At 49.3% G+C, this 25784-nt stretch overlaps 1 protein-coding gene across 1 annotated transcript; it reads left to right on the top strand.

Annotated features, from left to right (window-relative positions):
• Nucleotides 1–1877: 1877 nt before the first annotated feature.
• LOC132321851 (inositol 1,4,5-trisphosphate receptor-interacting protein-like 1) lies at nucleotides 1878–25436 on the top strand. Its single transcript, XM_059835262.1, is given in 4 exon segments — nucleotides 1878–1937; nucleotides 2337–2544; nucleotides 24545–25297; nucleotides 25300–25436. Coding segments are annotated over 4 exon segments (1158 nt in total).
• The last annotated feature ends 348 nt before the right edge of the window (nucleotides 25437–25784 follow it).

Raw genomic sequence — 25784 nt, 5'->3', positions numbered from 1 at the left:
CCTGAGTTGGTCTTGCTACAGTTACTTATCAATGATGCCAGATACTGGGAGGGTTTCACAGAGGTGTTCCAGGGGCTAGGAAGCAGGCATGATAGTCTGGGATTGGAGAATTCAGAGCACGTGAGTAAGGGACAGGATCCCGGAAAAGTCAAGCAGGCAAAGGTGAGCCACCCACCCGCCCGCATTAGAACCAGTGCCACCAGGAAAGCGCGTAAGCTATTAGCAACTGGAGATTCCTTACTGAGGGGCACTGAAGCGCCTGTTTGCCATCCAGACAATTTGTCTAGAGAAGTTTGCTGCCCACCAGCAGCTCACATTCTTGACGCCACTGAGAGGCTGCCAAGCCTGCTGAATGGTACAGGATATCATCCAGTCCTACTATGCAAAGTAGGGTCAAACAATACTGTGACGAGGCAACTTAGAAGCAGCAAAAGAGGCTGCGTGTCCCTCAGAGCAAGGCCAAAAGGATCAGGAGCACAGGTGGTGTTCTCCTCTATCCCGCCAGGAGGAGGAAGGGGTTCAGGAGGAGCAGACAAACTGAGCACTGAATGCCTGGCTGCGTAGCTGGTACTCAAGGTTTTGGCTTCTCTGATCATGGCTCTACCTTTGAGAAGCCAGGTTTGTTGGGAGCTGATGGCATTCACCTGACCCCATACCCCAGGGAAAAAGAGGGGAGAACGTGGGACACAGAAAGGAAAGGGAAATCCCTGCGCAGCAGCCCTCTGCCGAGAGCGGCACCATCCTCCTCTCAATGGTCTCCCCAGCGCAGCAGCCGGTGAAGACCACAGTGGCTACAAAGATGATTTTCGCCTGCTTTCCCCTCGCACTGCCATGGCCATGGTGGCGATTTCACAAGGGCCGGGAAACTCCCTGGCAGCTCCGTCTGGGCAGGGACCAAGCAAGAGGCTTGTTCACTGGGTTCCGGGTAGAGAATCTGCCTGTCCCAGACACTCCCCAGGGACTTGGTACCGCAGAGCTGAACATGCTGGACATGGAGAAGACGCTGCTCTATCGGCAGAGCGAGTTTCCCCCTGGGAAATCTCCACCCGCACCCCCTCATCGCCCTGGGAAATTTCTCTTTGGAAGCAATGTCCTCTCGCAGTGGCACAGCAGGAGCAGAGGTCCTGCCATGGGCAGGTCCCACCCCACCACCAGGATATACACCACCACCCACCATCGGTGTCACGAAGGCCCCAAGAGCACACCCATGTCCACAAGCACAGAGGTCAGCACCAAGGGAGCCGATCCCATCTCACAGGATGGCATCTCAAGGAACAAGCATCCACGGGTTACGGCACCCGATTTTATGTTTGGTAAGGGCTTGGGAGGCTTCTGTCTGCTTTGTAAAGGGAGCCCCTGGGAGCCACGTCCTGCCGGGTGGGTCTGCACTTTGTGGGTGTCGGGGCTTCGGCTGCCTGGGGCAGCTGTGAGTCGCTGAGCCGGGGTAGGGCCAAAGGCTGGGGCTGGCTGGCGGGCGTGCCTGTGATGCGCTCTGGCGCCTGTGACAGCACAGGGCACGAGTCACAATGGGGGTGGTTATAAGGGGCGCCAGCAGGCAGCGCTGCCCCAGTCCGGCCTGGGCCAGCGGTGAGTGCGCACGCGGGGGGAGGCTGAGCTGGAGGAGGGCGTGGGCAGGAACGCGGAGCCCCAGGGGGGTGGGTTCTCACCACGCTCGTGGGAGCTCCTGCAGCAGGGCGCTGTGCCGCCGCCACCGCCGGGGCTGAGAGCAGGCCTTGCTGCCTCCCAGATGCCTTGCCCCCTCTCCTACCTTCCCCTAGATCCCTGCGACTCCCGTCCCTGTCCCCGCCGCCCCCCGCGCCCCCAGCTCTCTCCATCCCAGCCCCACTGAACCCCTTCTCTCCCTCCTCCTGCAGGCCATGGCTGTCACAGAATTCTTCGCACTCATTGTGCAAAGCCTCCTCCAGTACCCGCAGATGGTCGGTGATGAGCTGGATGAGGCCACACGCGAGCGCATGCAGCAGCGTGCGGAGCAGCTGAGCCAGGAGATGACTCGGCTGCTGCAGGAGCTGGAGCAAAGGAGCCAGGAGCTGAGGAGCCTGGAGCTGAGTAGCCAGGAGCAGAGCGGCTTTGCCTGGGGAGCCCTGCTCTTTGCTGCCTTGCAGCAGTGGCAATTCTGGGCCGTTGCTGGAGTCCTGGTCCTGCTCTTTGCGCTCTGCTGGCAGCGCACGAAAAGAAGCCGTGAGGTGGACAGCAGCGGGGAAGAGGAAAGCTCCAGCAGCAACACAGAGCAGGAGGAGGAAGAGGAGCAGGAGGTGGAAGAAAGTGAAGGAGAAGATGCTGATGATGAGAGGGATGTGAGCAGGGTGTTTGCAAAGCGCATCCAGTGGCCAGTGCAAAAGCTGGCCTACAGGAACCTGGTGGAGGAGCTGGTGCGTGACCTCCTCCGTGTCTTCCAAGTGCTCTTGTCAAATACGTTCTTCCCGGTGCTGCAACCAGCCATTGGGGTGGGCAGTGCCTTTGAAGGTTGGAGTCCCCATGAGGATGATGCTGTCTACTGCCTGCTTGTGCCCCTTCGGCCCCCCCGTAGGCATGCCTTCCACCTGGAGCTGGGCACCAGGGGGGAGATTTCCTGCCACGGCTGCAGGATATCATGCAGTACCTGCGCTGCTGCCTGGAGGAGAAACGCCTTGATCACTTCTTCTTTGGCAATGAGACCGTGCCCGAGGAGATCACCTTGCCCCCAGCCTTCCAAACGGCCGAGCCACTCAACCTCTTCCAGCACCTGGCACAGGATCCTGCTGCCCATGCTGAGGCACTGCGTGAGTTCGATGAGCTGCAAGATAGGCTCACGAGGCTGCTGTTCTATGGACAATGAAAGAGGTCTTCATGCAGAGCTGTGTTTGCGCGGCTCACAGCTGATGGCACACAACCACCTCGTACCCCAGGGAAAAAGAGGGGAGAAGGCTGGACACAGGAAGGAAAGGGAAAACCCCGTGCGCAGCAGCCCTCTGCCAAGAGCAGCAGCGTTCTCCTCTCAATGGTGTCCCCAGCGCAGCAGATGGTGATGACGATGGTGGCGACAAAGACGAGTTTCGCCCTGCTTTCCCCTCGCACTGGCTGCGGCCGGGATGGCATTTCACAGGGGCTCAGACATTCTTGCTGGCAGCTCCGGCTGTGCAAGGACCAAGCAAGAGGCACTGCTGATGTGCCTCGGTGTGCTCACTGGGGGCCGGGTGGAGAGTCTACCCATCCTAGACGCTCCCCGGGAGGCTGGTGCCGCAGAACCGAGCATGCAGCATATGGAGAAGACACTGCTCAGTTGGCAGTGGGAACTGCTGAACAGACCTTTCCTCCAGAGCAAAAGCACACTCTGGGGAGTCTGAGCCGATGCAGCTGAAGAGGCTGTTGCAAGGAGGCTTGTGACAGAGACTCCCGCTACCACCTGGACAGCGACCACCCCTGCCTTTTTGAGAGAGTCCATTCCCTCTGGGAGCTTTACTCTGTGCAAAGTTGCCAATAAATGGTGTGTTTGAATAAGCGCTGCGTTTCTGGGTGTCTGTGTATCACTTTGTAGGGGCCCGTGCCGACCCAGGGAGAACCCAGGATGCAAAGGACAGAATTACAAGAGCAATTCTTTATTCGTGCGCATGAGGTGTCCTATTCAAATTGGGGCACCCCGAACGAGGTTTTACACGAGGTTCTTATACCTTTCCTGGGTGTGGAATTTGGATAATGAGGTGGGATTCCTGTGCACAAAGATCTGTTAAGACTGCCCTTGCTATCTCTTGTGCGACCCGGGGAAGTGGAGACTCACCCGGCTAACACAGGGTGCAGATAAGGAGGGGGCCCTGTGGAGGCAGGACAGCCCTGCTTATGGTCAGCAAAGACAGTAAGATAACAGGAATGTGAGAGGTCCTTTGTTCTTTGAAAAGGCTTCGTGTCCGATAACTGACCTTTGCCTCATTACCTGTGAAATGCATATTACAACTCACACCCCTGCATATGCTAATGAAGATTATAGAGGTCATGCTAAACATATATGACTATAGCACTCGTCTCTCCACCCAAATCATGCTACACGTCACATATGGGGGGGGAACCTCATAGTTTTGGGGATAAAAGACAGAGAAAATGATTGTTAAGGTGGGAGAGAAGAACCTCGATACCTGACGGACCAGTCGACGGGCTGTGTTCTCTTCCTCCACCCCAGGCAGGGACGCCTCTCTGGGTAAGCGCTGCGCCTCTCACCCTCTGGGTGAAAGTCATCCCCGGGTTCTTGTATTACTATCAAGTTTGCTAGCAATATTAACCTTAATTAGTAGCACTATTGTAGTTAGTGAATTTATCAACGGCAATCTCGAATCTGTTTCTGTCGCTTTCAATAAAATAACTAATTTCGATTTTTGTGCATCTGCTCAGTGCAAGTCCTTTTGTTGGGGCTCTGATAAATGGGTCAGTGAAAGTCCTGGGACTCTGACAGACAAATTTCCAAACTGCATTCTTTTTAACGCGACACTGGGCGACCAGGTACAACAGGATTTGACCAATCGCTACTTAACACACGCGTACTACTATTTTGCAAAGCAGCTATAAATCTGCGGCGTCACCATCCCCCTGCTTCCTTCTTGATCTAAACGACCCTGAGTTGGTCTTGCTACAGTTACTTATCAATGATGCCAGATACGGGGAGGGTTTCACAGAGGTGTTCCAGGGGCTAGGAAGCAGGCATGATAGTCTGGGATTGGAGAATTCAGAGCACGTGAGTAAGGGACAGGATCCCGGAAAAGTCAAGCAGGCAAAGGTGAGCCACCCACCCGCCCGCATTAGAACCAGTGCCACCAGGAAAGCGCGTAAGCTATTAGCAACTGGAGATTCCTTACTGAGGGGCACTGAAGCGCCTGTTTGCCATCCAGACAATTTGTCTAGAGAAGTTTGCTGCCCACCAGCAGCTCACATTCCTGACGCCACTGAGAGGCTGCCAAGCCTGCTGAATGGTACAAGATATCATCCAGTCCTGCTACGCAAAGTAGGGTCAAACAATACTGTGACGAGGCAACTTAGAAGCGGCAAAAGAGGCTGCGTGTCCCTCGGAGCAAGGCCAAAAGGATCAGGAGCACAGGTGGTGTTCTCCTCTATCTCACCAGGAGGAGGAAGGGGTTCGGGAAGGAGCAGACAAACTGAGCACTGAATGCCTGGCTGCGTAGCTGGTACTCAAGGTTTTGGCTTCTCTGATCATGGCTCTACCTTTGAGAAGCCAGGTTTGTTGGGAGCTGATGGCATTCACCTGACCCCATACCCCAGGGAAAAAGAGGGGAGAACGTGGGACACAGAAAGGAAAGGGAAATCCCTGCACAGCAGCCCTCTGCCGAGAGCGGCACCATCCTCCTCTCAATGGTCTCCCCAGCGCTGCAGTCGGTGAAGACTACGATCTTGCAAATACTCTAATTTTCAAATAATCACCGTTTGATCATACAGAAAAGTTAAGTTTGATTAATAAATAAAATAATAATGTAGAAATGTATAAGTTAGGATTGTTAAGTTTGAAACTATACTGGTAGGAACCTCACCAGGTAGTCACTGTTCCATAGTAAGGAACTAATCGTAACAGGATGGAACAATGAAGAATCCAATAGAGAAGTTTTGTTTGAGTCCTGTAACAATGTGACCTGATAGGAACCAGTGATGCTGCTTGGAAATTTCCTTACGTTTCCCATCTTGATTTGAATATCAAGAATGCCAAACAATAGGTATTAATAGAAATAAACATTGATTATTTCAAGTAAGGATATTGATAGAATGGTATAATCAAGAGAGCGATTAATGAAAAATTAAATTATGTATTTTGTGTAATGATAACTAGGTATGACTTATCTGTGATTTAACCATCAACTAACTGCTGAACAATGTAGCATTGTGAATAGGTAGGATTTGCTAGTCAAGAGAATGATAAATTGTAGGCCTGGTCAGTAAACGGAGGAAAACTTAGGAAGATTCCAAGAATGGAATTTTGCAAGTAAGCTGAGCATGCGCAAAGATTGGGTTCAACTAGCGAATGCCATGAGGAAGACTATGGACGACCACCAGAGGATCTTAGCCGACCAGCTGTGTACCTGGAGGCACATGGGTCACGAGCATTTACATAGATTAATGAGTTCTCGGAAATTGTATGAATGTGTTAACTGTTTCTTGGACATATGATGAATATGTATACTTTGATTGTATATAACTTTTGCAGCCGAGAAACTAAGCACGCGGTACTAGGTGGAGTGATCCCCTGTGTGTCCAGCGCTGCAATAAAGAAGCACCTGCTCACCTACGTACATTGTGTAGATGACTTTTTATATTACAGATTTGTAACAGTTTTGGCGACCCAGATGGGACCTTGCGAGTGAGACTGGAAGGGATTGAGCGTGGATCAGACTCCTGCTACAGGGCATCTTGAGAAATAAGGGTTAAAAGTAAGAAAGAAAAATGTAGAGAAGATACTTTGCAACAACTGCACCCGGTACTTAGTCATATTAGAGATAAAGACTGTCTTCACTGACTCTCTGCTGATAAAGATTGCCGTCACTGACTCTCTGCTAACTAGCAATAATGATTAGCACAAGGACGAATGGTAGAAAAATAGAAAAGACTGCCAAAATAGTGCCCTAGAGTTAACTTGTCTCATTATAATCTCATTTTAATACTAAAAAACACACCTCCTAGCTAGAGAAGTCCCAACCCAATTTAGCCCCCTACTCTCCGAGCATGCGTGGTGAATTAATAGAGAACTGTAACTTTAAGATGAAGTAAGAAAAGTATTAACCAATAGTTAATTAAGGGGTAGCACCAGTAGGCGTAACTAACTTTGTTAACTGTTTTAAATACCTGTCATGATTTTAACCCGGTGTGCAAGCTTTGTGGAGAAATCCCCTTGCACCCGGCGCCGCAATAAACATGCCTGCTTTATAACTGTGTGTGAGTTACGAAGTTCGTTTCCGCGTGTCAATTTTGGCACCCCAGATGGGACCCTCTCTGCCCGGCTGCGGGACCGGCTGAGAGGGGGACATCCTTGGCGCGCCCCGAGATTTCTCGGAGGACCTCCCTCGCTCGCCCGATCACTGCAGGGACAGACAAGGACCATCAGCGGACCAGGTATGTTAAGGAAGGGGAACCTGTAAGTCGTGAGGAGATGTCCTACGTGAGGTAAAGAGTATTGGTGCTCGCCCCAGGAGGGATTGGAATCCAGTAGTGAGGGCGCGGGAATCCCTGGATAGGGAAGTACGCGCGGGGGGTGCTCTTCGCTGAAATTGCGGGAGTATGGGATAGCTACAGGAACGCGGGAATCCCTGATTAAGGGAAGTACGCAGAGTTGCTATCGTTTGTACCAACTATTATAACCCATGGGAATTGAAATTTATATTATTGTGGCTATAACTGGCATTTTATGATAGTCACTACAATCTATATACTTAAGAAGTTTTGTGCCCGGTACTGTGTATTTTGTGAAAAGTGCTTCATTATATACAATTAATGTTGTTGTTAGTTGTTTTAAGTTGGGTGAGTGTTTGAGTGAGTGAGACGCAGTCGGACTGCGGGGCGAGTGCGGGGTCCTGATCCGCGGTTCCATGTTCTCCGCGAGGAGAGCGGCCGGAGACGGACGAAGCGTATGACAGACTGTGTTAACCGAACTGATTGTTAACCCTTATTGTCCTATACACAGATATCAGGATTTTTCATGATGTTGTTGAATGTTTTGGTTGTAAACAGAACGTTTGAGTACGGTTTGGGGACGAGATGATTTTTGGCGTAGTGAGTGTCAAGGAAGCAGGTGCTTTGTGAAAATATAAAAGGTATAAGGAATCAGTAAGAATGTCGCTGGAATGTGGGGGGGGGGGGAATGTAGAACAGAATAGTGACGGATTTATTTGGCGTGGAGCACTGTCTGATTTGCCATTGGTGCTGCTTGTTTGTTTGTGCTAAGTGTTTGGAGTGTCATAAGTACATTATTTCCTTTTTGACAATTGTCTTGAATTTAGGTGCATTCGCTGTGGGGCGAGTACACCCTTGCATCTTTTGCCTTGGACAAGGTATTATTGTTGTCAATTCAATCCAGTTGTATTCTTAGGCTGAGGAATAAGCCCCTGTGGGCAGGGTGTTCATTATGGGAGGTAAACAAAGTGGCAAAATATTGAAAAGGAGCCTTCTAGGCTGTATTTTAGCTCACTGGAAGGAGATAGGAGAGCTGCCAGGAGGGAGTGTGAGCAGAAAGACTTTAATAAAAATGATGAGGAGAAATGGCCCTTTAACGGAACCTTGAATTACAATATCTTGTTGCAACTGATGTTGTTTTTGAGGGGGAGCCGGTACCACCTTTCCCAGATGGGGTGGAAGCAGGGAAATGGTCCCGTGGCCTCCCCCAGCTAGGAAACGGAGCTGGAGCCCAGTAAAACCACTGTGACGAGGCCTGAGCTCGGTGCTGCGTGGTGTGTGCCCAAGGGGGCCTCTCCTGCCTCAAAGGTGCTTCTCGGAGGCAGCAGCACAGCTGCTTAGAATCACAGAGAAAGGGCAGACCCTGTCCTTGATTTTATTTTCTCAAGATGAAACCTATTAACCAAGCTTTAAAACCTACGGATGATGATTTTGTAACGGTAAAGGAGCTACTGGCCAAAGTGAAAAGGCGTACTTTTCAAAGCCTCTTAAATTTAGATTGAGAAAACAATTTGGGATACACAAATTCTTATATATGCCCAACTCACCAAAACCTCAATTGGGGGCGAGACTTACTGGAACAACTAAAAGCGGAAATAAAATTTGAAAAAGGAAAAATAGAGCTTCGAGTGGGGGATGACCAGCTAATTGAACTTCTGAGTCTGGCCCTCATAGATACTCCTGTTAGCTCAGAAATACCTGACGAAATCCAGAACCAAGTATATCCAGGAGTATGGGCCTCAGAAATACCAGGGAAAGCAAAAATGCCTCCCCAATAATGATCAGGCTCAAACTGGGGGCGCGGCCTGTAAGAATTAAGCAATATCCCCTCAGAACTGAAGATAGGGAAGGAATCCGACCAATAATCAACCGATTTATCAAATATGGGATACTAACAGAGTATGAATCGGAATATAACACTCCCATTCTACCTATCAAAAAGCCAGATGGTAATTATCGAATGGTACAGGACCTCAGAGCTATTAATAAAATTGTTGAGGATTTGCATCCTGTCGTGGCAAACCCATATACATTATTAACTAAGTTGACACTTGAATTGGCCTGGTTTACCGTATTGGACCTAAAAGACGCCTTCTTTTGCCTACCTTTGACTCCAGAGAGCCAGTTGCTGTTTGCATTTGAGGGGGAAAACCCGGACTCTGGGAGAAAGACACAACTAACGTGGACTGTGTTACCACAGGGGTTTAAAAATAGCCCCACTCTTTTTGGGAACCAACTAGCTAAAGACTTGGAACAGGGGGAGCAACCACATGGAGATGGAATAATGTTACAATATGTAGATGATCTATTGATAGCCACTAAAACAAAAGAACTATGTATACTATGGACAGTTAGTCTGCTGAATTTCCTTGGACTTAATGGCTATCGAGTCTCTCCACAGAAAGCCCAAATAGCTCAGCAGCAGGTAACTTACCTCGGGTACGAGATAACTGCTGGCCAAAGGACCCTAGGAACAGCAAGAAAGGAGGCCATCTGCCAAACTCCTCGACCACAGATGGCTAAAGAACTCCGTACGTTTTTAGGGATGACGGGATGGTGTTGTCTATGGATCTATAACTACGGACTCTTGGTAAGACCACTCTATAAACTGTTAAAATCTAATCCAAAAGACCTCACCTGGAATGGGGAAGCAGAAAGAGCATTTCAGCAACTGAAAAGGAAATTAATGGAAGCCCCTGCCTTGGGGTTACCAGATATTACTAAGACGTTCTGGTTGCTCTCCCATGAGAAACAGGGAATAGCTCTGGGAATCCTAGCCCAAAACTTGGGACCATATAGAAGAGCAGTGGCGTATTTCTCCAAACAACTTGATGAAGTAAGTAAAGGTTGGCCTAGCTGCTTAAGGGCGGTAGCAGCATTGGTGCTAAATTTTCAAGAAGCACGTAAATTTACATTGGGCCAAAAGATTACAGTGCTGACATCTCATACTGTATCCACAGTATTAGCGGTAAAAGGGGGGCATTGGCTCTCACCACAGAGATTCCTTAAATATCAAGCTGTTCTGGTGGAACAGGATGATGTGGAAATAATTGTTACTAATATTGTCAATCCAGCAACTTTCCTCAGTGGAACCACGGGAGAACCGGTATCACGTGACTGCCTGGAAAGGATTGAAGCGGTCTATTCCAGCCGACCAGATCTAAAGGAGGAGCCACTGGAAGACGCTGAGGATTCCTGGTACACAGATGGAAGTAGCTTTGTTCGACAAGGCGTCCACAGAGCAGGGTATGCAATAACCACCGTGAATCAGGTAATAGAATCCGCAGCCCTTGCCCCAAATACTACGGCACAAAAAGCAGAAATAATCGCTTTAACCCGAACGTTGGAGCTAGCCAAAGACAAAAAGATTAATATCTGGACAGACTCCAAATACGCTTTTGGGGTAGTCCATGCCCATGGAGCCATATTGAAAGAAAGGGGACTCCTATCCACCCAAGGGAAACATATAAAACATGCTGAAGAAATTCTTAGGCTCCTGGAAGCAGTACCGCAACCTGAAAAAGTGACTATCATGCATCGCAAGGCTCATCAGAAAGGACATACCGCTCAAGAATTGGGCAATGCTATGGCAGACCGAGAAGCCAAAAGAGCAGCTGAGAAAGGTGAATGAGAGGTGCAGTCTTTGGTCCCAGACGGTAAAATACAAATTGATTGTGAACCCAGGTATTCCAAAGAAGATCAGGAATTAGTTGAAGATGTAGGGGGAGAAGTAGAGAAAGGTAAGTGGGCAAAGACTCCGCAGGGCAAAATAATAATCCCATTTGCGTTATTGTGGGCCATAGTTATAGCAGAACACAGGAAATCCCACTGGGGAGCTGAGGCCTTGTATAAACATCTGAGTCAGCGTATAGTTGCCCGGAACCTCTACACCACTGTTAAACGAGTGACACAGCAGTGTGAAATATGTTTGAAAAATAATCCTAAGGTAAGCCCTAAAGTCCAACTTGGACAGATAGGGAAAGGAAACTATCCAGGGCAGCAGTGGCAAATTGATTTCTCAGAACTTCCAAGAAAAGGGGGGTTTCGATATCTGCTGGTTCTATCAGACACCTTTTCAGGCTGGCCAGAAGCATTCCCTTGCCGAACTAATAAGGCTAGAGAAGTAACTAAAGCACTATTACAAGAAATAATACCGAGATTTGGAATTCCTGCAACAATCTCCTCGGACAGAGAATCACATTTCATTGCAAAAATTGTTCAGCAAGTTAGTAGACTCTTGGGAATAGATTGGCAGTTACATACCTCATATAGGCCACAAGCAAGTGGTCAAGTGGAAAAGATGAACCACTTAATTAAGTTACAGATTGTAAAATTGGGCAGGAGAAGGCCGGATTGCCACAATCTCTGGCACTCCTGAGAATTAGAACTAAGCCCAGAACTAAAGAGGAGTTGAGCCCTTTTGAAATACTGTACGGGAGGCCCTATATTGTACAGGCGGGAATATCAACTCAGATTGGAGATGAAATGTTATCTGATTATATTGTAAACCTGCAAAAACAACTTCGGGAGATAGAGAAACTTGTCTTAGGAACCAGAGCCCGAGGTCTTGATGGGCCGGTGCATAATATTAAGCCTGGTGATTATGTGTATGTGAAGTCCTTTACAGATTCACCTCTGAAACCGAAATGGGAAGGCCCCTTCCAGGTGCTGCTGACAACCCCTACAGCGATCAAGATTAAAGAGCAGATCTCGTGGGTACATCACACCAGAGTGAAGAAAGCCCCTAAGCCATGATGGGAATTGACACCTATGGGACCATTGAAGCTTCGCATTCGAAAGCGGTGATATGGATTCTTATGACTCTACTGAACTGTAGCCACTGTTGGGAGTGGCCTTGGACAAACGCTTATTTTGGGTATATGGGAAGCTCAGGAACGGGTTGAATTTGGCAACTGTGGCAATATGTAATAATAACATGACACTGCGACCAACTGAATGGGAAAGAATAGAATTGGTCTATACCTGGATGATTGAGAAAGGAAAGGAGGTCCAGATAGGTTGTAAACTCCTTAATGTAAGTAAGCCGCTTCCTCTCCAGACCCAAATTCCTGTCAAAAATGATTCTGTCTGGGACTCTGCCAATAGAACAGGTAGCACAATATGTAAAAGAAAGGACGTTTGTCGGTATCCCTTCAATACAATTCAAACGGTGACCATAATATGTCTGGGGGCAACTCAAAAGGGGGCCCAAGCTCTAACTTTTAGATTTCGGTTGCAGACACCAGAGGAAACCGCTACTCCCCCTGCCTACACTTCCTCGACTCAGGCTACTAAATCAAGTCCCACAGAGCCTGAGCAAATAGGACCGTATGTGTATCTGACAGGACCATACGTAATTAAATATGTTGGTCAGCAACAGGTAATGTCTAATCCAATATGGTCTCTTAAGCGAGTGGAATTATTAATACAGAACGATATTTCCACCGTTCAACCAGCCTGTTCATCATTTATAAGACCCTTACACATAGGGTGGACGTCATGGTTACATAAGAGGACCCTTCCCTCCCGAATGAGAAAAAGGAGACGTGAATGGTGCAGTAGGAACAGGACTGGGAGTTTTAAATAGTATAGATACTGAGATAATAAGGAACAAACTCCCAACGCTGACCAGTGATCTAAACAAAATACAGAACCCTTTAAGATCTTCCCTCCTAACTTTAGGAACCAGCCAATGGCTTACAGCAAATATGTTACCACAGTGGGAAAAACTTAATGAAAAGGACAATGAATTGATTATAAATGCATTAGACATGGCTCAGACTAACATTTCTACAGCACTCAGTTGTATCCAAGCTCAATTATGGTTACAGACAATAGCAGCTGCAATCATTAGGGAAGGTGAAGACGGAATCCTACCAAAAGAAATCCGAAAGGTGATTTGGAATAACGCAACGAAATTTGAAAGGAGATTCCAATTGTGGTGGCATTTGGTTAATTTTACCTTTGACCCTACTAACAACACAGCTACAGCTTTTGTACTGACAATATACAAAGCTTTAGTGTATAACATATACCCAATTGTTGCACTAGGATTAAATTACCATGGAACTGTACTTTATCCCCTAGGACATAGGGTATGGGCTATGAAAAACAGGAATAAGTGGCAAACTATTGATGTCGAGGCCTGTATCGTACGAGACCAACAAGGATTTATTTGTGAAGGAAACACCATCAAAGGGCAAGATATTTGTCTTGACACTGAACAAAATGTTTGTCACTTTGAGGTGCATCCCAACGAGACCCTAAGAACCATCATAATTTACAGGGGTATGGGATGTGTTTGTCTGAGATCTCAATGTGATCTTGTACAAGTAGATGATCAAATGGTGGACAACTTTGTTAGTCTTACAGGATGTGATTTGAACTACACAGCTCCTGTTACTACTTATCAATTGCTACAATTTAATTATACGTAGATTCAGGATATACAGCCCACCCCTATTGGAATGAATCTCACTCTAATAAGAAAACTATTACAACATGAAAATTTAAAAAGATTGTTAAAACAAGTTCAAGAAAGTGGAAGAAAGACTTTAATTACTGTCCATCATGATACAGAGGAAATACACCAAGTAGTGGAACGAGTGAAGGCAGACGGAGAGCACAATTGGTGGGATGTGTTTAGGGGTTATTCCCCGTCAGCTACCAAAATCTTGAACATAATGACCCACCCAATATTGGTGTTACTAATAGCCACCTCAACATTAACAATAGTGAATCTTATCCTTTGGTGTAAACTAAAGGAAATTATTGGGCAAGTATGGACACTAAAAGTAATGATGAAACATAACGAACCACTTTTAAGAGCAAAAGAATTTGCTTAAGGGAAAGAAAAGGGGGGAATGTTACAGGGCATCTTGAGAAACAAGGGTTAAAAGTAAGAAAGAAAAGTGTAGAGAAGATACTTTGTAACAACTGCACCCGGTACTTAGTCATATTAGAGATAAAGACTGTCTCCACTGACTCTCTGCTAACTAGCAATAATGATTAGCACAAGGACGAATGGTAGAAAAATAGAAAAGACTGCCAAAATAATGCCCTAGAGTTAACTTGTCTCATTATAATCTCATTTTAATACTAAAAAACACACCTCCTAGCTAGAGAAGCCTCAACCCAATTTAGCCCCCTACTCTCTGAGCATGCGTGGTGAATTAAAAGAGAACTGTAACTTTAAGATGAAGTAAGAAAAGTATTAACCAATAGTTAATTAAGGGGTAGCACCAGTAGGCGTAACTAACTTTGTTAACTGTTTTAAATACCTGTCATGATTTTAACCCTGTGTGCAAGCTTTGTGGAGAAATCCCCTTGCACCCGGCGCCACAATAAACATGCCTGCTTTATAACTGTGTGTGAGTTACGAAGTTCGTTTCCGCGTGTCAATCTATACAAATAATGACACCTATGGCTTCACCCTTTTCTGTCTCTCAGACAAGAGAAATCCCTTTACATGTACAAATGCAGCATTTCCTCGTCTGCACAGCAGACATGAAAATAATACAGGTGGATTCTTTCCTCAATACATCTCAGGGAAAATGGATGGAAAACAATGAAACTCATGGAAGATGGTGAGAACTTTGATACTGACTTCAGTTGCAGCAGGGTGGGTAAGGTGCTAGGAAACCTCATCTTTCTCATGCTGTCTCCTCTGAAGTGTATATATACTAAGCTGGGTTTCCCTCTAGCCCCATCTCCAAGATAGCAGGTTTGCTATTTGTGCATGCATCTCCAGAAGCCCTTGACTGCAAGGAAGCATTCAGAAGATTGGTGACCTTTGTTTTCCTCTAGCTCTGCAACAGGGAATACACATCTTTTCTCAGTCTGTTTCTTCATATCTGCCTGCGAATCTTTAGTAATCACTACAGATTGTTCTGACATGAGAGGAGTGTCCCATCAGACAGCATCTTTTTCATACTTGGGTTGACACTTGCAGAAGGAAAGAGGGAAAGAAAGCACAGTATCTTTTCACTACTGGGATCTTCACAAATAAGTTGCTTTGGGGAAAAATCAAAGGGGGAATCCATATTCACTCAGTGGAGTGCTCCACTTGAAGCCATTCCTCATAAAGGTAAGAATAATTTCCGTTAGCTGTGACTGTGTTCCTCTCCTTATTTTGCCTAGATTAAAAGCTGCAAAACACGCTCTTGGTGGAGGCTGCTGGAGGTGTGCCAATTGTTGTAGCTACTGAGTGAGAGTCACTGAGAGAAGAGGGATCTGGGCTGAGCCAAAGCGCCATCACTGACTCCGTCCCACCCCAGGGATCTGCACACTGGGTTAGCCTGATGTCACTCACCCCAGTCATGAAACTAAGCATTTCCTAAGTGCTGGGAGCTGCTGTAGGTACAACATCCTCATCCAAGGGCTGATGCTGGCAACTCACATCTGCTTCATAATCAGGGTGATAACCTGTCTAGATAGCTGGGAAGGCAAATGGGGACAGTCTATCTGATGAACTAGCAGCCATTATCCCCCACCTAGATGCAAGTTAATACAACCCTCCTAGATGCTAGTTAATCAAAATAAATCACTGGTGAGGGCAGTTCTTCTCTCACATTCCCCAAGACCTTGGGCCAGATGGTCTAACAGACCTATTCAATGCCCCTCGTTCCTCAAGGAGCTGAAGAAGAGGATGTAATGCCTCATCACTGTAGTTTTCAGTTGTGGGAAACCAACAGATCCAGCTATCAAGCAGTAACGCTTCTCCACAACTCATAAATTGACAGGAGGACTTCCGCTGGCCCAGTTCAGCCTCCCCTTGGGACTGCCCCACTGCCACTGAATCTGTGCTTGCAGTTACAGCAACAACAGGACCTATTAGGGTGCAGGAGGCTGTGAGTGGGTTGGGGTGTCGTTTCCTAGCAAGGACTTGCAGCAGAACCTAGGTATCACAGCACTGTGGACACTTGTGCCAGGGTGCAGGGAGGGCCGGCAGCTTCCTCAGGGCCCGAGGGTCAGGAGCTGAGTGTGCTAACACCAAGGCCTGTCCCACCACTCCCATCCAGGGAACAGAGCAGGCCTGGAGACCCTCAGCAGGATCAATCATGCCTGCAGATCATCAAGCAGGATCATGTTGGTGAGGCAGGATGATCTGCAGCTCAGAGTCAAGTCCAGGGATGGCCGGACAGGTCTGTGGGGACGGGGCCAGGCCGAGGACAGACTGGGATGTTGGCCCAATGGTGGGCCTGGCTCGTTGGGGCCCATGGCTAGGCCAGGCAAGGCTGGGGGAAACTGACAACCTGCAGTGTCACTGGGACAGGACTGACAGCCCTGGTTTAGGCTGGAGGGGGGTCCTGGGCCATGGACAGGGTGGAGAGAAGCCCTGGGGGGCTGGTCAGGGCCCTGGCAACCATGGAGGCAGCGTGTCTGGTAAGGCACTTAATTGATACTTTTTGTTCCAAAGCTAGGAGAGACCCATGATGCAGTTATGGGACCAGGGAAAGAGAAGCAATGCAGACTTCTCCCAACTGCATTATTTGCCCAGTCCATTGCAGGGAAACCCACATAGTGAGATCCGGTGGTAATGGAGGGCAGGGAGCATTTCCTGCCCGTGACATGACACGCTGGGACAGGGTTTTCTTACGCTGAGTCCTGCTCTTGCTCCTTCCCACTCCCATCACACCCACAGTCCAGCCATTTCCTTTTTTAAATACGGCGTTAGCTATCTTACTGCATCCTTATGTGTTCTGTGTCCTTAGGCAGATTATAGCCTGAAATTAATTCCAGCTTAATGGAAAATGTTATCAGTTGCCATGGAAATGCCTTACCATGTGATTGTGGTTGTACTTCCTGTTGTGCTTAGGGCTAAAACCATTAGATGACCCTCACTTCTACACTTTCTTACAGTTCTCCTATAAATACCTGTTACTCATAACTGTGGTCAGAACATTCAGTCTTCTAACATGGGTCATTTTGGTTTTTACGCTGTGATCTTATGCCAGGCTATTAAAGACTTATGCCAAAGCTTTCTTCAACAGAGATCTTCAGACTTCCTGATTTGTTATTTAAGATCTGCAAAGCCAAATTCCTGCAGATAACTATCAGCTGTCAAGGAAATGGGCTGATTTCCATGACTGAAGAAAATGCTAAAGCTGATCACTTGCCTTTGCTAGCTGGCTGACACTTAGATAAGAGCTCTAGTATGCAGGAGGTAAGGGCTGCTGTGCCAGGCAGCCCAGCATGGAAAACTGCCCAAGTGCTGGGTGATTCCTGGTCACAGTGTTGGCAACTGTAAACAGCAACTCCTTTTGCTCAGTGATATATCTGCCATCACTAACAGCTCATCAGGGGACATGTGCTGGCTCTTTCTTTGTTCATCATATACATTAGGGATTCAACTAATGCAGTTTTGTACAAGCTCATCTACGCTGTTGTCATTATCAAAGAAAAGACTCCCCCCAGCATCAACAGTGCCCCCTCCAACAATCTTTGGACAATGCTTTCATTACTGGTAGCTCTACCTGAAGGCCTCCAGAGCAATGGAAACACCTGCATTATAAGGTCTTTCACCCACACAACAAGGTCACCAAGGCCATTTGATCCTCACTGTCACAATCGGAGTAACATAGAGAATTTGTGTTGGGAGAGACCTCTGGAGGTCTTTAGTCTAGCCCCCTACTCAAAGCAGGGCCAACACCAAAGTTAGGACATGTCGCTCAGGGTCTTGTCCAGCTGAACTTTTAAAGATGCCAAAGAAGGAGATTCTCCACCCGTTCTGGCTATCTCTTCCAGGGCTTATCTGCTCTCATGGCATACTTCCCTCGGTGCAATGTGTGACCATTTCCTTATGTTCTTTCACTGTGCACCTCTCAGAAAAGACAGGCTCTGGGTGGTGGAACACAGCAATTAGATCTCCCTCAGCCTTCCTACTCGGAGACATGTGGTGCCAGACAGCTGTGGTGTGGTGCAGCGTATGGCTGTGATCCTGCTACCTGTCGACAGAGCTGCGGCATCAGCCTGTTGCCAAGCCAGGGCACCCCCGACTTGAAACCAACTGCCCCCAGAGCAGCCTCTGCACACAGACAGGGACAGTATAACCTATGGGATCCTCTCTAGACATTGTGCTGTCCTTAACCACCTCTGCACCTAGGCACACCTCTTGGCATGCTTGCTCAGGGCCACTGTCATAGCCCGCAGGCTCACATGCAACTGCGACCTGGCTATTACACAGTGAATAGTGTCAGGCATGGATGAATCTATGTACTGCCTGAAGCACTTCTTTCTTTGCGAGCTTTTCTCATGCTTGTAAGCTTGCAACGTGAGCATCCCTTGTGCCTACAGACTCTCGGCATTTAAAGGTCTTCACAGTGGCACAGAAAACCAGACAACAACCTTCCTTCTTAGGCAGCCTGCTCCTGACAGTCCTCCTTCCTTGGCATCTTGGGACTCCCAGGAGCTAGCCCTGGACTGTAGTAATTCCCTTCTTGAGAGGAATCGTGTCTCTGCAGCATGACAGCCAAGGGACTCAGGGAAAGATGACAACTGGCAGCAAGCTGCCAGTGCTGCCAGGCGGGTCCTGCAGCATGCTCTTGGGCAAGAAACAGCTGCTGGCTGGGGCACTGCTGGGACCCAGGGGCTGTACTGTGGGTGTTCAGTTGTGCCTGAACACAGCTGGGACAGACATCCTGCAGCATCTGGCTATCTGTGCCAGTTATCCTCTGGGAGTCAGAAAACAGACTAGTCAAGAAAAGTTTTTAATAATGCTGCTGTGACCAGAGTTGTCAGTGTATCAGGATTTTTACCGAATACAAAAGAGAGAAAATTAAATCTAGGATACTCTTCTCTCTGAGAAGAGACTGCAGAAGGGTAAGCAAGTCTGAGGAAGTGACAGGAAATTGCCAAAGAGCCTGGAAAACCCGGACCCTCTTGGAACGGGAACCAGTTAATGTGATGGCCTGGGTCATTGGCAAGCCTGACTTTGTGGTAACAATCTGTTGGGATGCAGAGGGCTGAGCAGATTGCATTGTCTTCATGGAGTCAATCAGTGCTTGTCATTCTTCTTTGTTCCCCGGATTCTCAGCCTTGTCCTTGATCAAAAGAACTTGGCGAGATGAACCTGCTAGGTAAGCATTTACATTGGTTCAAAAGCTCAAAGGTACACAAGAGGGAAACAAGCCCCAAGAAACTAGCAACAGGTTCAAGAGGAGAGATCAGCAAAAGATCATTAACTGTAGCTCAAAGCTTGCTCTTTGAAGCTGGAGGGATGCAAAGCACTAAAAAAGAATACCATGGCTGTATTCAAATGAAAAAATTCACAAGGGGATCTTAAATAACATGTTTCTCTTCTTGCATTCATATACCAAAACCATAATGTGCTATAGCTCTTTGAAACACCAAAGATGCATGGTAAATACAGCGTTATTATGGCCATTTTCCAATGAAACAAAATTTTGGGGAGAAAGATTAGGCCACAGAATGAAAACCACTGATGTGAAAGATGCAGATAGCATCTCACCTTAATTTTAACTTCATTTTCCAAAGATACATCATTAGGTGAGGAAGGTTCTGGTAGCTTTGCGTATCATGGAAGAACTGGCCATGTTCGGCAATGTCTAACTTGAAGACTGGGAGAAGTCTGGCCTTCTCTAGCACTCGGACATGGACAGTCAGACAGTTCTTTTGATGTGATAATTATCAAAGATCTTGTAAATCTTCGCCCATATACCATCGTTGGATTTCCACTGGAGGTGTCCCGAATGCAGATACGAGTGCACCTCTTCTGCCACACAGTTGCCGTCAGGCCACTGCTTCTCCTAAATGTGGCATAGACTGCGCAAGTGCAGGCTTTGAACGGGAGACATCTGAAAAGCTTTCTTAAACCTTGCTGCACGTGTTAAGTCTCCCTCGTTAAGGTGGTGGGAACCTGAGCTTGCGAGTCATGACAAGGTAAGGTGAACGAGCCTCACACTTGTACAGGAGCCAGAGCATCCACAGCCCAGCTCCACAGTCATGGCACTTGTCCGCTGTGCAAAGGGCTCCCCACTCCAACAGTATGATACCCACCTCACTGGGGTCGCCCAAGGGCAATGCTGTCGGGCTCCCAGCACTTGGTTTGCGTATGGCCCCCAAGGAAGCCACTTCAGGCTCCCTGCGGTACACAGGCAATGCGCACAGCTGTGGAGGGTGACAAATTATTCCGATGGTGCCAGCGCAGGAGCACGGACAGTTATAGAATCACTGATTCAGTTACAGAATCATTGCCGGTGCAGAGGGTGCCTAGGACGCTGGGCTCCTGATTTTTCCCCAGCTGTTCCTTGAGGTGGTGGAGGAAGCACAGCATGTCCTCCACCAGCTGCTCTCTCGTGCAGGTGCACTCTGGCTCCACGTGGAAGCTGGACTCCCTCACCGGCATATCATCCGTGGTGCCCAGCTTCAGGTGGAAGGCATGCCCACAGCGGGGCTGCAGGTGCACGAGCAGGCTGGAGACAGCATCATCCTCACGGAGACTCCAACCTTCTAAGGCGCTGCCCACCCCAATGGCTGGCTTCAGTCGCGGCATGAAACTATTTGTGCTGGTTTTGGCTAGGGTAGAGCTAATTTTCTTCATAGTAGCTCGTATGGGGCTGTGTTTTGGATTTTTGCTGGAAACAGTGTTGATAAAGCAGGGATGTTTTAGTTACTGCTGAGCAGTGCTTACACAGAGTCGAGGCCTTTTCTGCTTCTCACACCGCCCCGCCAGTGAGTGGGCTGGGGGTGCACAGAAAGTTGGGAGGGGACACAGCTGGGACAGCTGACCCCAACTGACCAAAGGGACATTCCATACCATATGATGTCATGCTCAGCATATAAAGCTGGGAGAAGAAGAAGGAAGGGGGGGACATTCGGAGTGATGGTCTTTGTCTTCCCAAGTAACCGTTACGCGTGATGGAGCCGTGCTTTCCTGGAGATGGTTGAACACCTGCCTGCCGATGGGAAGTAGTGAATGAATTCCTTGTTTTGCTTTGCTTGCCTGTGCAGCTTTTGCTTTACCTATTAAACTGTCTTTATCTCAACCCATGAGTTTTCTCACTTTTACTCTTCCAATTCTCACCCCCATCCCACCTGGGGGGAGTGAGTGAGTGGCTGTGTGGTCTTTAGTTGCCAGCTGGGCTTAAACCACGACAGTCCTTTTTGGCACCCAGTGTGGCGCTCGAAGGGTTCAAGATAACGACAGGTTTGATTAGAATGTGCTAGATCGAATTTATAGCTGTTATTGCTGTTTAGCTATTAATCGGCAGGCTCCTGTGCTTGCCATGGGGTTTGCTTGCCTTACTGTATATTAGAGTCTAGCGCTCATTAGTGGCTGCTTTTTGCTTTCGCTGCTTGCTGTACTGCCATACTGCTTATCATCTTGCTCTGCTGTGCCTAGGAACATTTTGATAACAGCAATGGCCATGCGCCTGGGCTGGCAGATGGCCAGGGCATCGCTGCTCTTTCTGTGCTGCTGTACTGGACAGGCTGGAACTCCAGTGTGAACTCGAGTGAAAGGGACTGGATGAGTCCACATGGGAGCAGGACACCCCGAAGCGTCTGTGGCTGTGAATAAATCCACATCAGAGCAGGTACATCTCGACGCGTCTGTGGCCGGGGTTATGTCTGTGCTGCAGCAGGTGTACCACTGAAGGGATTGTGGCCCAAGGATAAGCCCACGCAGGAGAAGGTACACCTCGAAGCATCTGTGGCCGAGGATAAGTCCATGCTGCAGCAGGTACACCTGGAAGCATCAGTGGCTGTGCATGAGGTCATGCTGGAGCACCTCAAAGCGTGTGGGCATGGATAAGCCCACAACAGAGCAGGTACACCCCTGGAGAGACTGCAGCCATGGGAAAGGTAATGGTGGAGCAGGTTTACTTCTGAAGGGACTGTGGCTGTGGGTAAGGCCATGCTGGAGCAGGTATATCTCAGAAGGTATTGTGACCCATGGATAAGGCCATGCTGGAACAGGTGCACCTCAGTGTGACTGTGGCTGTGGATAGCTCTATGCCGCAGCAGGTATACCCCTGAAGAGACTGTGGTGCACAGATAAGGCTCCACTTGGAGCAGGTACAACCCTAAGGGACTGCAATCTGTGGATAAGTCCAAGCCGGAGCAGGGGCAAGGGGAGGACTTCATTGCAATGTTAAACCCTGTGGTCTGGTCCAAAGGGAAGACGGGTAGAGATTGTAATGGAAATACCTTTAAATTGTTGTAGCCCATGATTGGAGTTGCATGTTATAGGAATAACTACAGCAAGAACTGCATGAACCAAGGGAGGACAAGCCTTACAAGAAGCAGTGCAAGTGCAGCAGTGACCCCACCTGAGCTGGCTTTAGTGCCCAATAACCCCATGCCATACAACATCTCTCCTGTCCTGAGTGACCACCATAACAGATGGAGCCCAAAGTCATGGACTAAATTAACTCAATGGACGTTTTGTGGACATTTATGGACATTTTACAGACATTTCACAGGGGTGATCCACAGACTAAGGGAATGGTATCTGTGTATTGTATCAAAGGATGGGAAGGGGGGTGGTGGTTAGAGAGACTGTTTTGGATAGCATGAGACATGAGCATGACGTAAATGGTATGGAATAAGGGGTGGAGAATGCACTCCCCTTGACGCAGCCATCTCCTGGGGCACATTAGGCACAGCAGAGCTAGCCAGTCAAAAGAAAGGATTGAGCCACTACACCCAGTACTGGTGCGGCCTCACCTCGAGTACTGTGCGTAGTTTTGGGCACCATGGTGTAAGAAGCTTATAAAAGGGTTAGAATGTGCCTGAAGGAGGGCAACAAAGATGGTGAAAGGACGAGCGGGCATGTCCTTATGAGGCGCAGCTGAGGACACTGGGTTTGTTCAGCTTAGAGGAGAGGAGACTGAGGGGTGACCTCATTGCTGCCTACAACTTCCTCAGGACGGGGAGCGGAGAGGGAGGGGCTGATCTCTTCTCTCTGGGGTCCAGTCATAGGATGCAAAGGAATGGCTTAAAGCTGCGTCAAGGGCACTTCAGCTTGGATATTAGGAAAAAGTGCTTCACTGAGAGGGTATCAGGCAGTGGAACAAGATCTCCCCAGGAAACGGCCACGGCCCGAAGCCTGCTGGTATTCAAGAAGCAATTGGACAAGGCTCTTTGATATACGATTTAACCTTAAGGTTGCCCAGCATGGAGTCAGCGGTTGGACTCAATGATCCTCGTGGCTCCCTTCCAACTCAGGGTATTCTATGATTATGAGGTTGCTGTTGGCAGGCAGATGATAATAAATCCAAAATAAAGCACGACACAAGCTCCTGTGAAGAAAATTAACTCTAGTCCAGCGTTAACCAGTAGCCCAGGGCAGCTGTGAGTCGCTGAGCCGGGGTAGGGCCAAAGGCTGGGGCTGGCTGGCGGGCGTGCCTGTGATGCGCTCTGGCGCCTGTGACAGCACAGGGCACGAGTCACAATGGGGGTGGTTATAAGGGGCGCCAGCAGGCAGCGCTGCCCCAGTCCGGCCTGGGCCAGCGGTGAGTGCGCACGCGGGGGGAGGCTGAGCTGGAGGAGGGCGTGGGCAGGAACGCGGAGCCCCAGGGGGGTGGGTTCTCACCCTGCCTCGAGGGCCCAGACACTCGTGGGAGCGCCTTGGGCAGGGCACTGTGCTGCTGCCGCCGCCGGGGCTGACAGCAGGCCCTCCTGCCTCCCACGATGCCTCGCCACCTCTCCTACATGTCCCCAGATCCCTGCGGCTCTCATCCCTGCCCCCCCACCACCAGCAGCTCCCTCCCTCCCAGCCCCACTGAACCCCTTCTCTCCCTCCTCCTGCAGGCCATGGCTGCTGCAAATCTCCTAGCACTCATTGTGCAAAGCATCATCCAGTACCCGCAGATGGTCAGGGATGAGCTGGATGAGGCCACGCGCGAGTGCATGCAGCAGCGTGCGGAGCAGCTGAGCCAGGAGATGACTCGGCTGCTGCAGGAGCTGGAGCAGAGGAGCCAGGAGCAGAGCGGCTTTGCCTGGGGAGCCCTGCTCTTTGCTGCCTTGCAGCAGTGGCAGTTCTGGGCCGTTGCTGGAGTCCTGGTCCTGCTCTTTGGGCTCTGCTGGTGGCTCAGGAAAGGGAGCTGTCAGCCAGCCAACAGCAGCAAGGAGAGCAGCTCCAGAAGCACGGAGGATAAGAAGGAGGAAGAAGAAAACCCCGCTGTTTCATTAGAAGTGGGAAGATTTTTGAAAAATCGCTTCCAGGAGCACGTGCAGGACCTGACCTACAGTTCCAAACTCGTTAAGGACCTGGTGGACAATCTTCTCTCTGCATGTCAGATATTTTCCAGGGATGATTTCATACCATACCTGCAGCCAGCCATCAGTGTGAGCAGAGCCATCAATGTCTGGACTCCTCGTAAGCATGATGCTGTCTACCGCTTCATGGTACCCCTGAAGGCCCCCACTGGGCACGCCTTCCACCTGAAGCTGAGCACTGCAGGGGAGCTACCAGCAAAGAACTCATTCCTCCGCGTGGAGCTGGTTTGTACCTGCATGAGGGAGCGACTGGTGGGGGACATGCTGTGCTTCCTCCACCACAACGAGGAGGAGCTGAGAAAAAAACAGGGTCCCAGCCTCCTACGCACCCTCTGCACCGGGTCCTACCTAGATATAGAGAAAACTGCCTGCTGGTTCCAAGAGCTGCTGACAACAACCTGGGAAGTTTTGCCTCTGTCATCTAAATGCAGGCTAACGGTGCTGCCCCGCAGCCGCTCCTGCCAGCTCCAAATCACAAATGCCTTCAAGAGATCCCTCCTGATTGAGATGATTTTTGGGGTGCAGCAAGGCAAGTCGGACATCTTCCTGAGCATCGAGTAGGCAGAGGCAGTTGTTACCAGCAGCACGGCAGGGCCAGAGAGCTACGCTGTGGCAGAGGTGAAGTTCTTCAGGCATATCGCCAGGCAGGCCCCGCATGACAGCTGCCACCTCAAACGCCTGCAGATCTGCGCCCGCATCCTGGTGGGCACAGGCTTTTCCACCTATACTTTGAAGACAGTTGTGATGCACCTCCTGACCTCCATACCCCTGTCAGGCTGGCGCAGGAGGGATTTCCTGCCGCGGCTGCAGGATATCATGCGGTACCTGCGCTGCTGCCTGGAGCAGAAAAACCTTGATCACTTCTTCTTTGGCAATGAGACCATGCCCGAGGAGATCACCTTGCCCCAGCCTTCCAAACGGCTGAGCCACTCAACCTCTTCCAGCACCTGGCACAGGATCCTGCTGCCCACGCTGAGGCACTGCGTGAGTTCGACGAGCTGCAAGATCCGCTCACGAGGCTGCTGTTCTATGGACAATGAAAGAGGTCTTCATGCAGAGCTGTGTTTGCGGGGCTCACAGCTGATGGCACACGACCACCTCATACCCCAGGGAAAAGAGGGGAGTAGGCGGGACACAGGAAGAAAAGGGAAAACCCCGCGCAGCAGCCCTCTGCCAAGAGCAGCAGCGTTCTCCTCTCAATGGTGTCCCCAGCGCAGCAGACGGTGATGACGATGGTGGCGACAAAGACGAGTTTCGCCCTGCTTTCCCCTCGCACTGGCTGCGGCCGGGAAGGCATTTCACAGGGGCTCAGACATTCTTGCTGGCAGCTCCAGCTGTGCAAGGACCAAGCAAGAGGCACTGCTGATGTGCCTCCGTGTGTTCACTGG

The sequence above is a fragment of the Gavia stellata genome, unplaced genomic scaffold, assembly GCF_030936135.1.
Source record: "Gavia stellata isolate bGavSte3 unplaced genomic scaffold, bGavSte3.hap2 HAP2_SCAFFOLD_150, whole genome shotgun sequence".
NCBI lineage: Eukaryota > Metazoa > Chordata > Aves > Gaviiformes > Gaviidae > Gavia > Gavia stellata.
The sequence above is the reverse complement of the archived record's forward strand: the minus strand, read 5'-3'. Positions and strand labels throughout refer to the sequence as shown.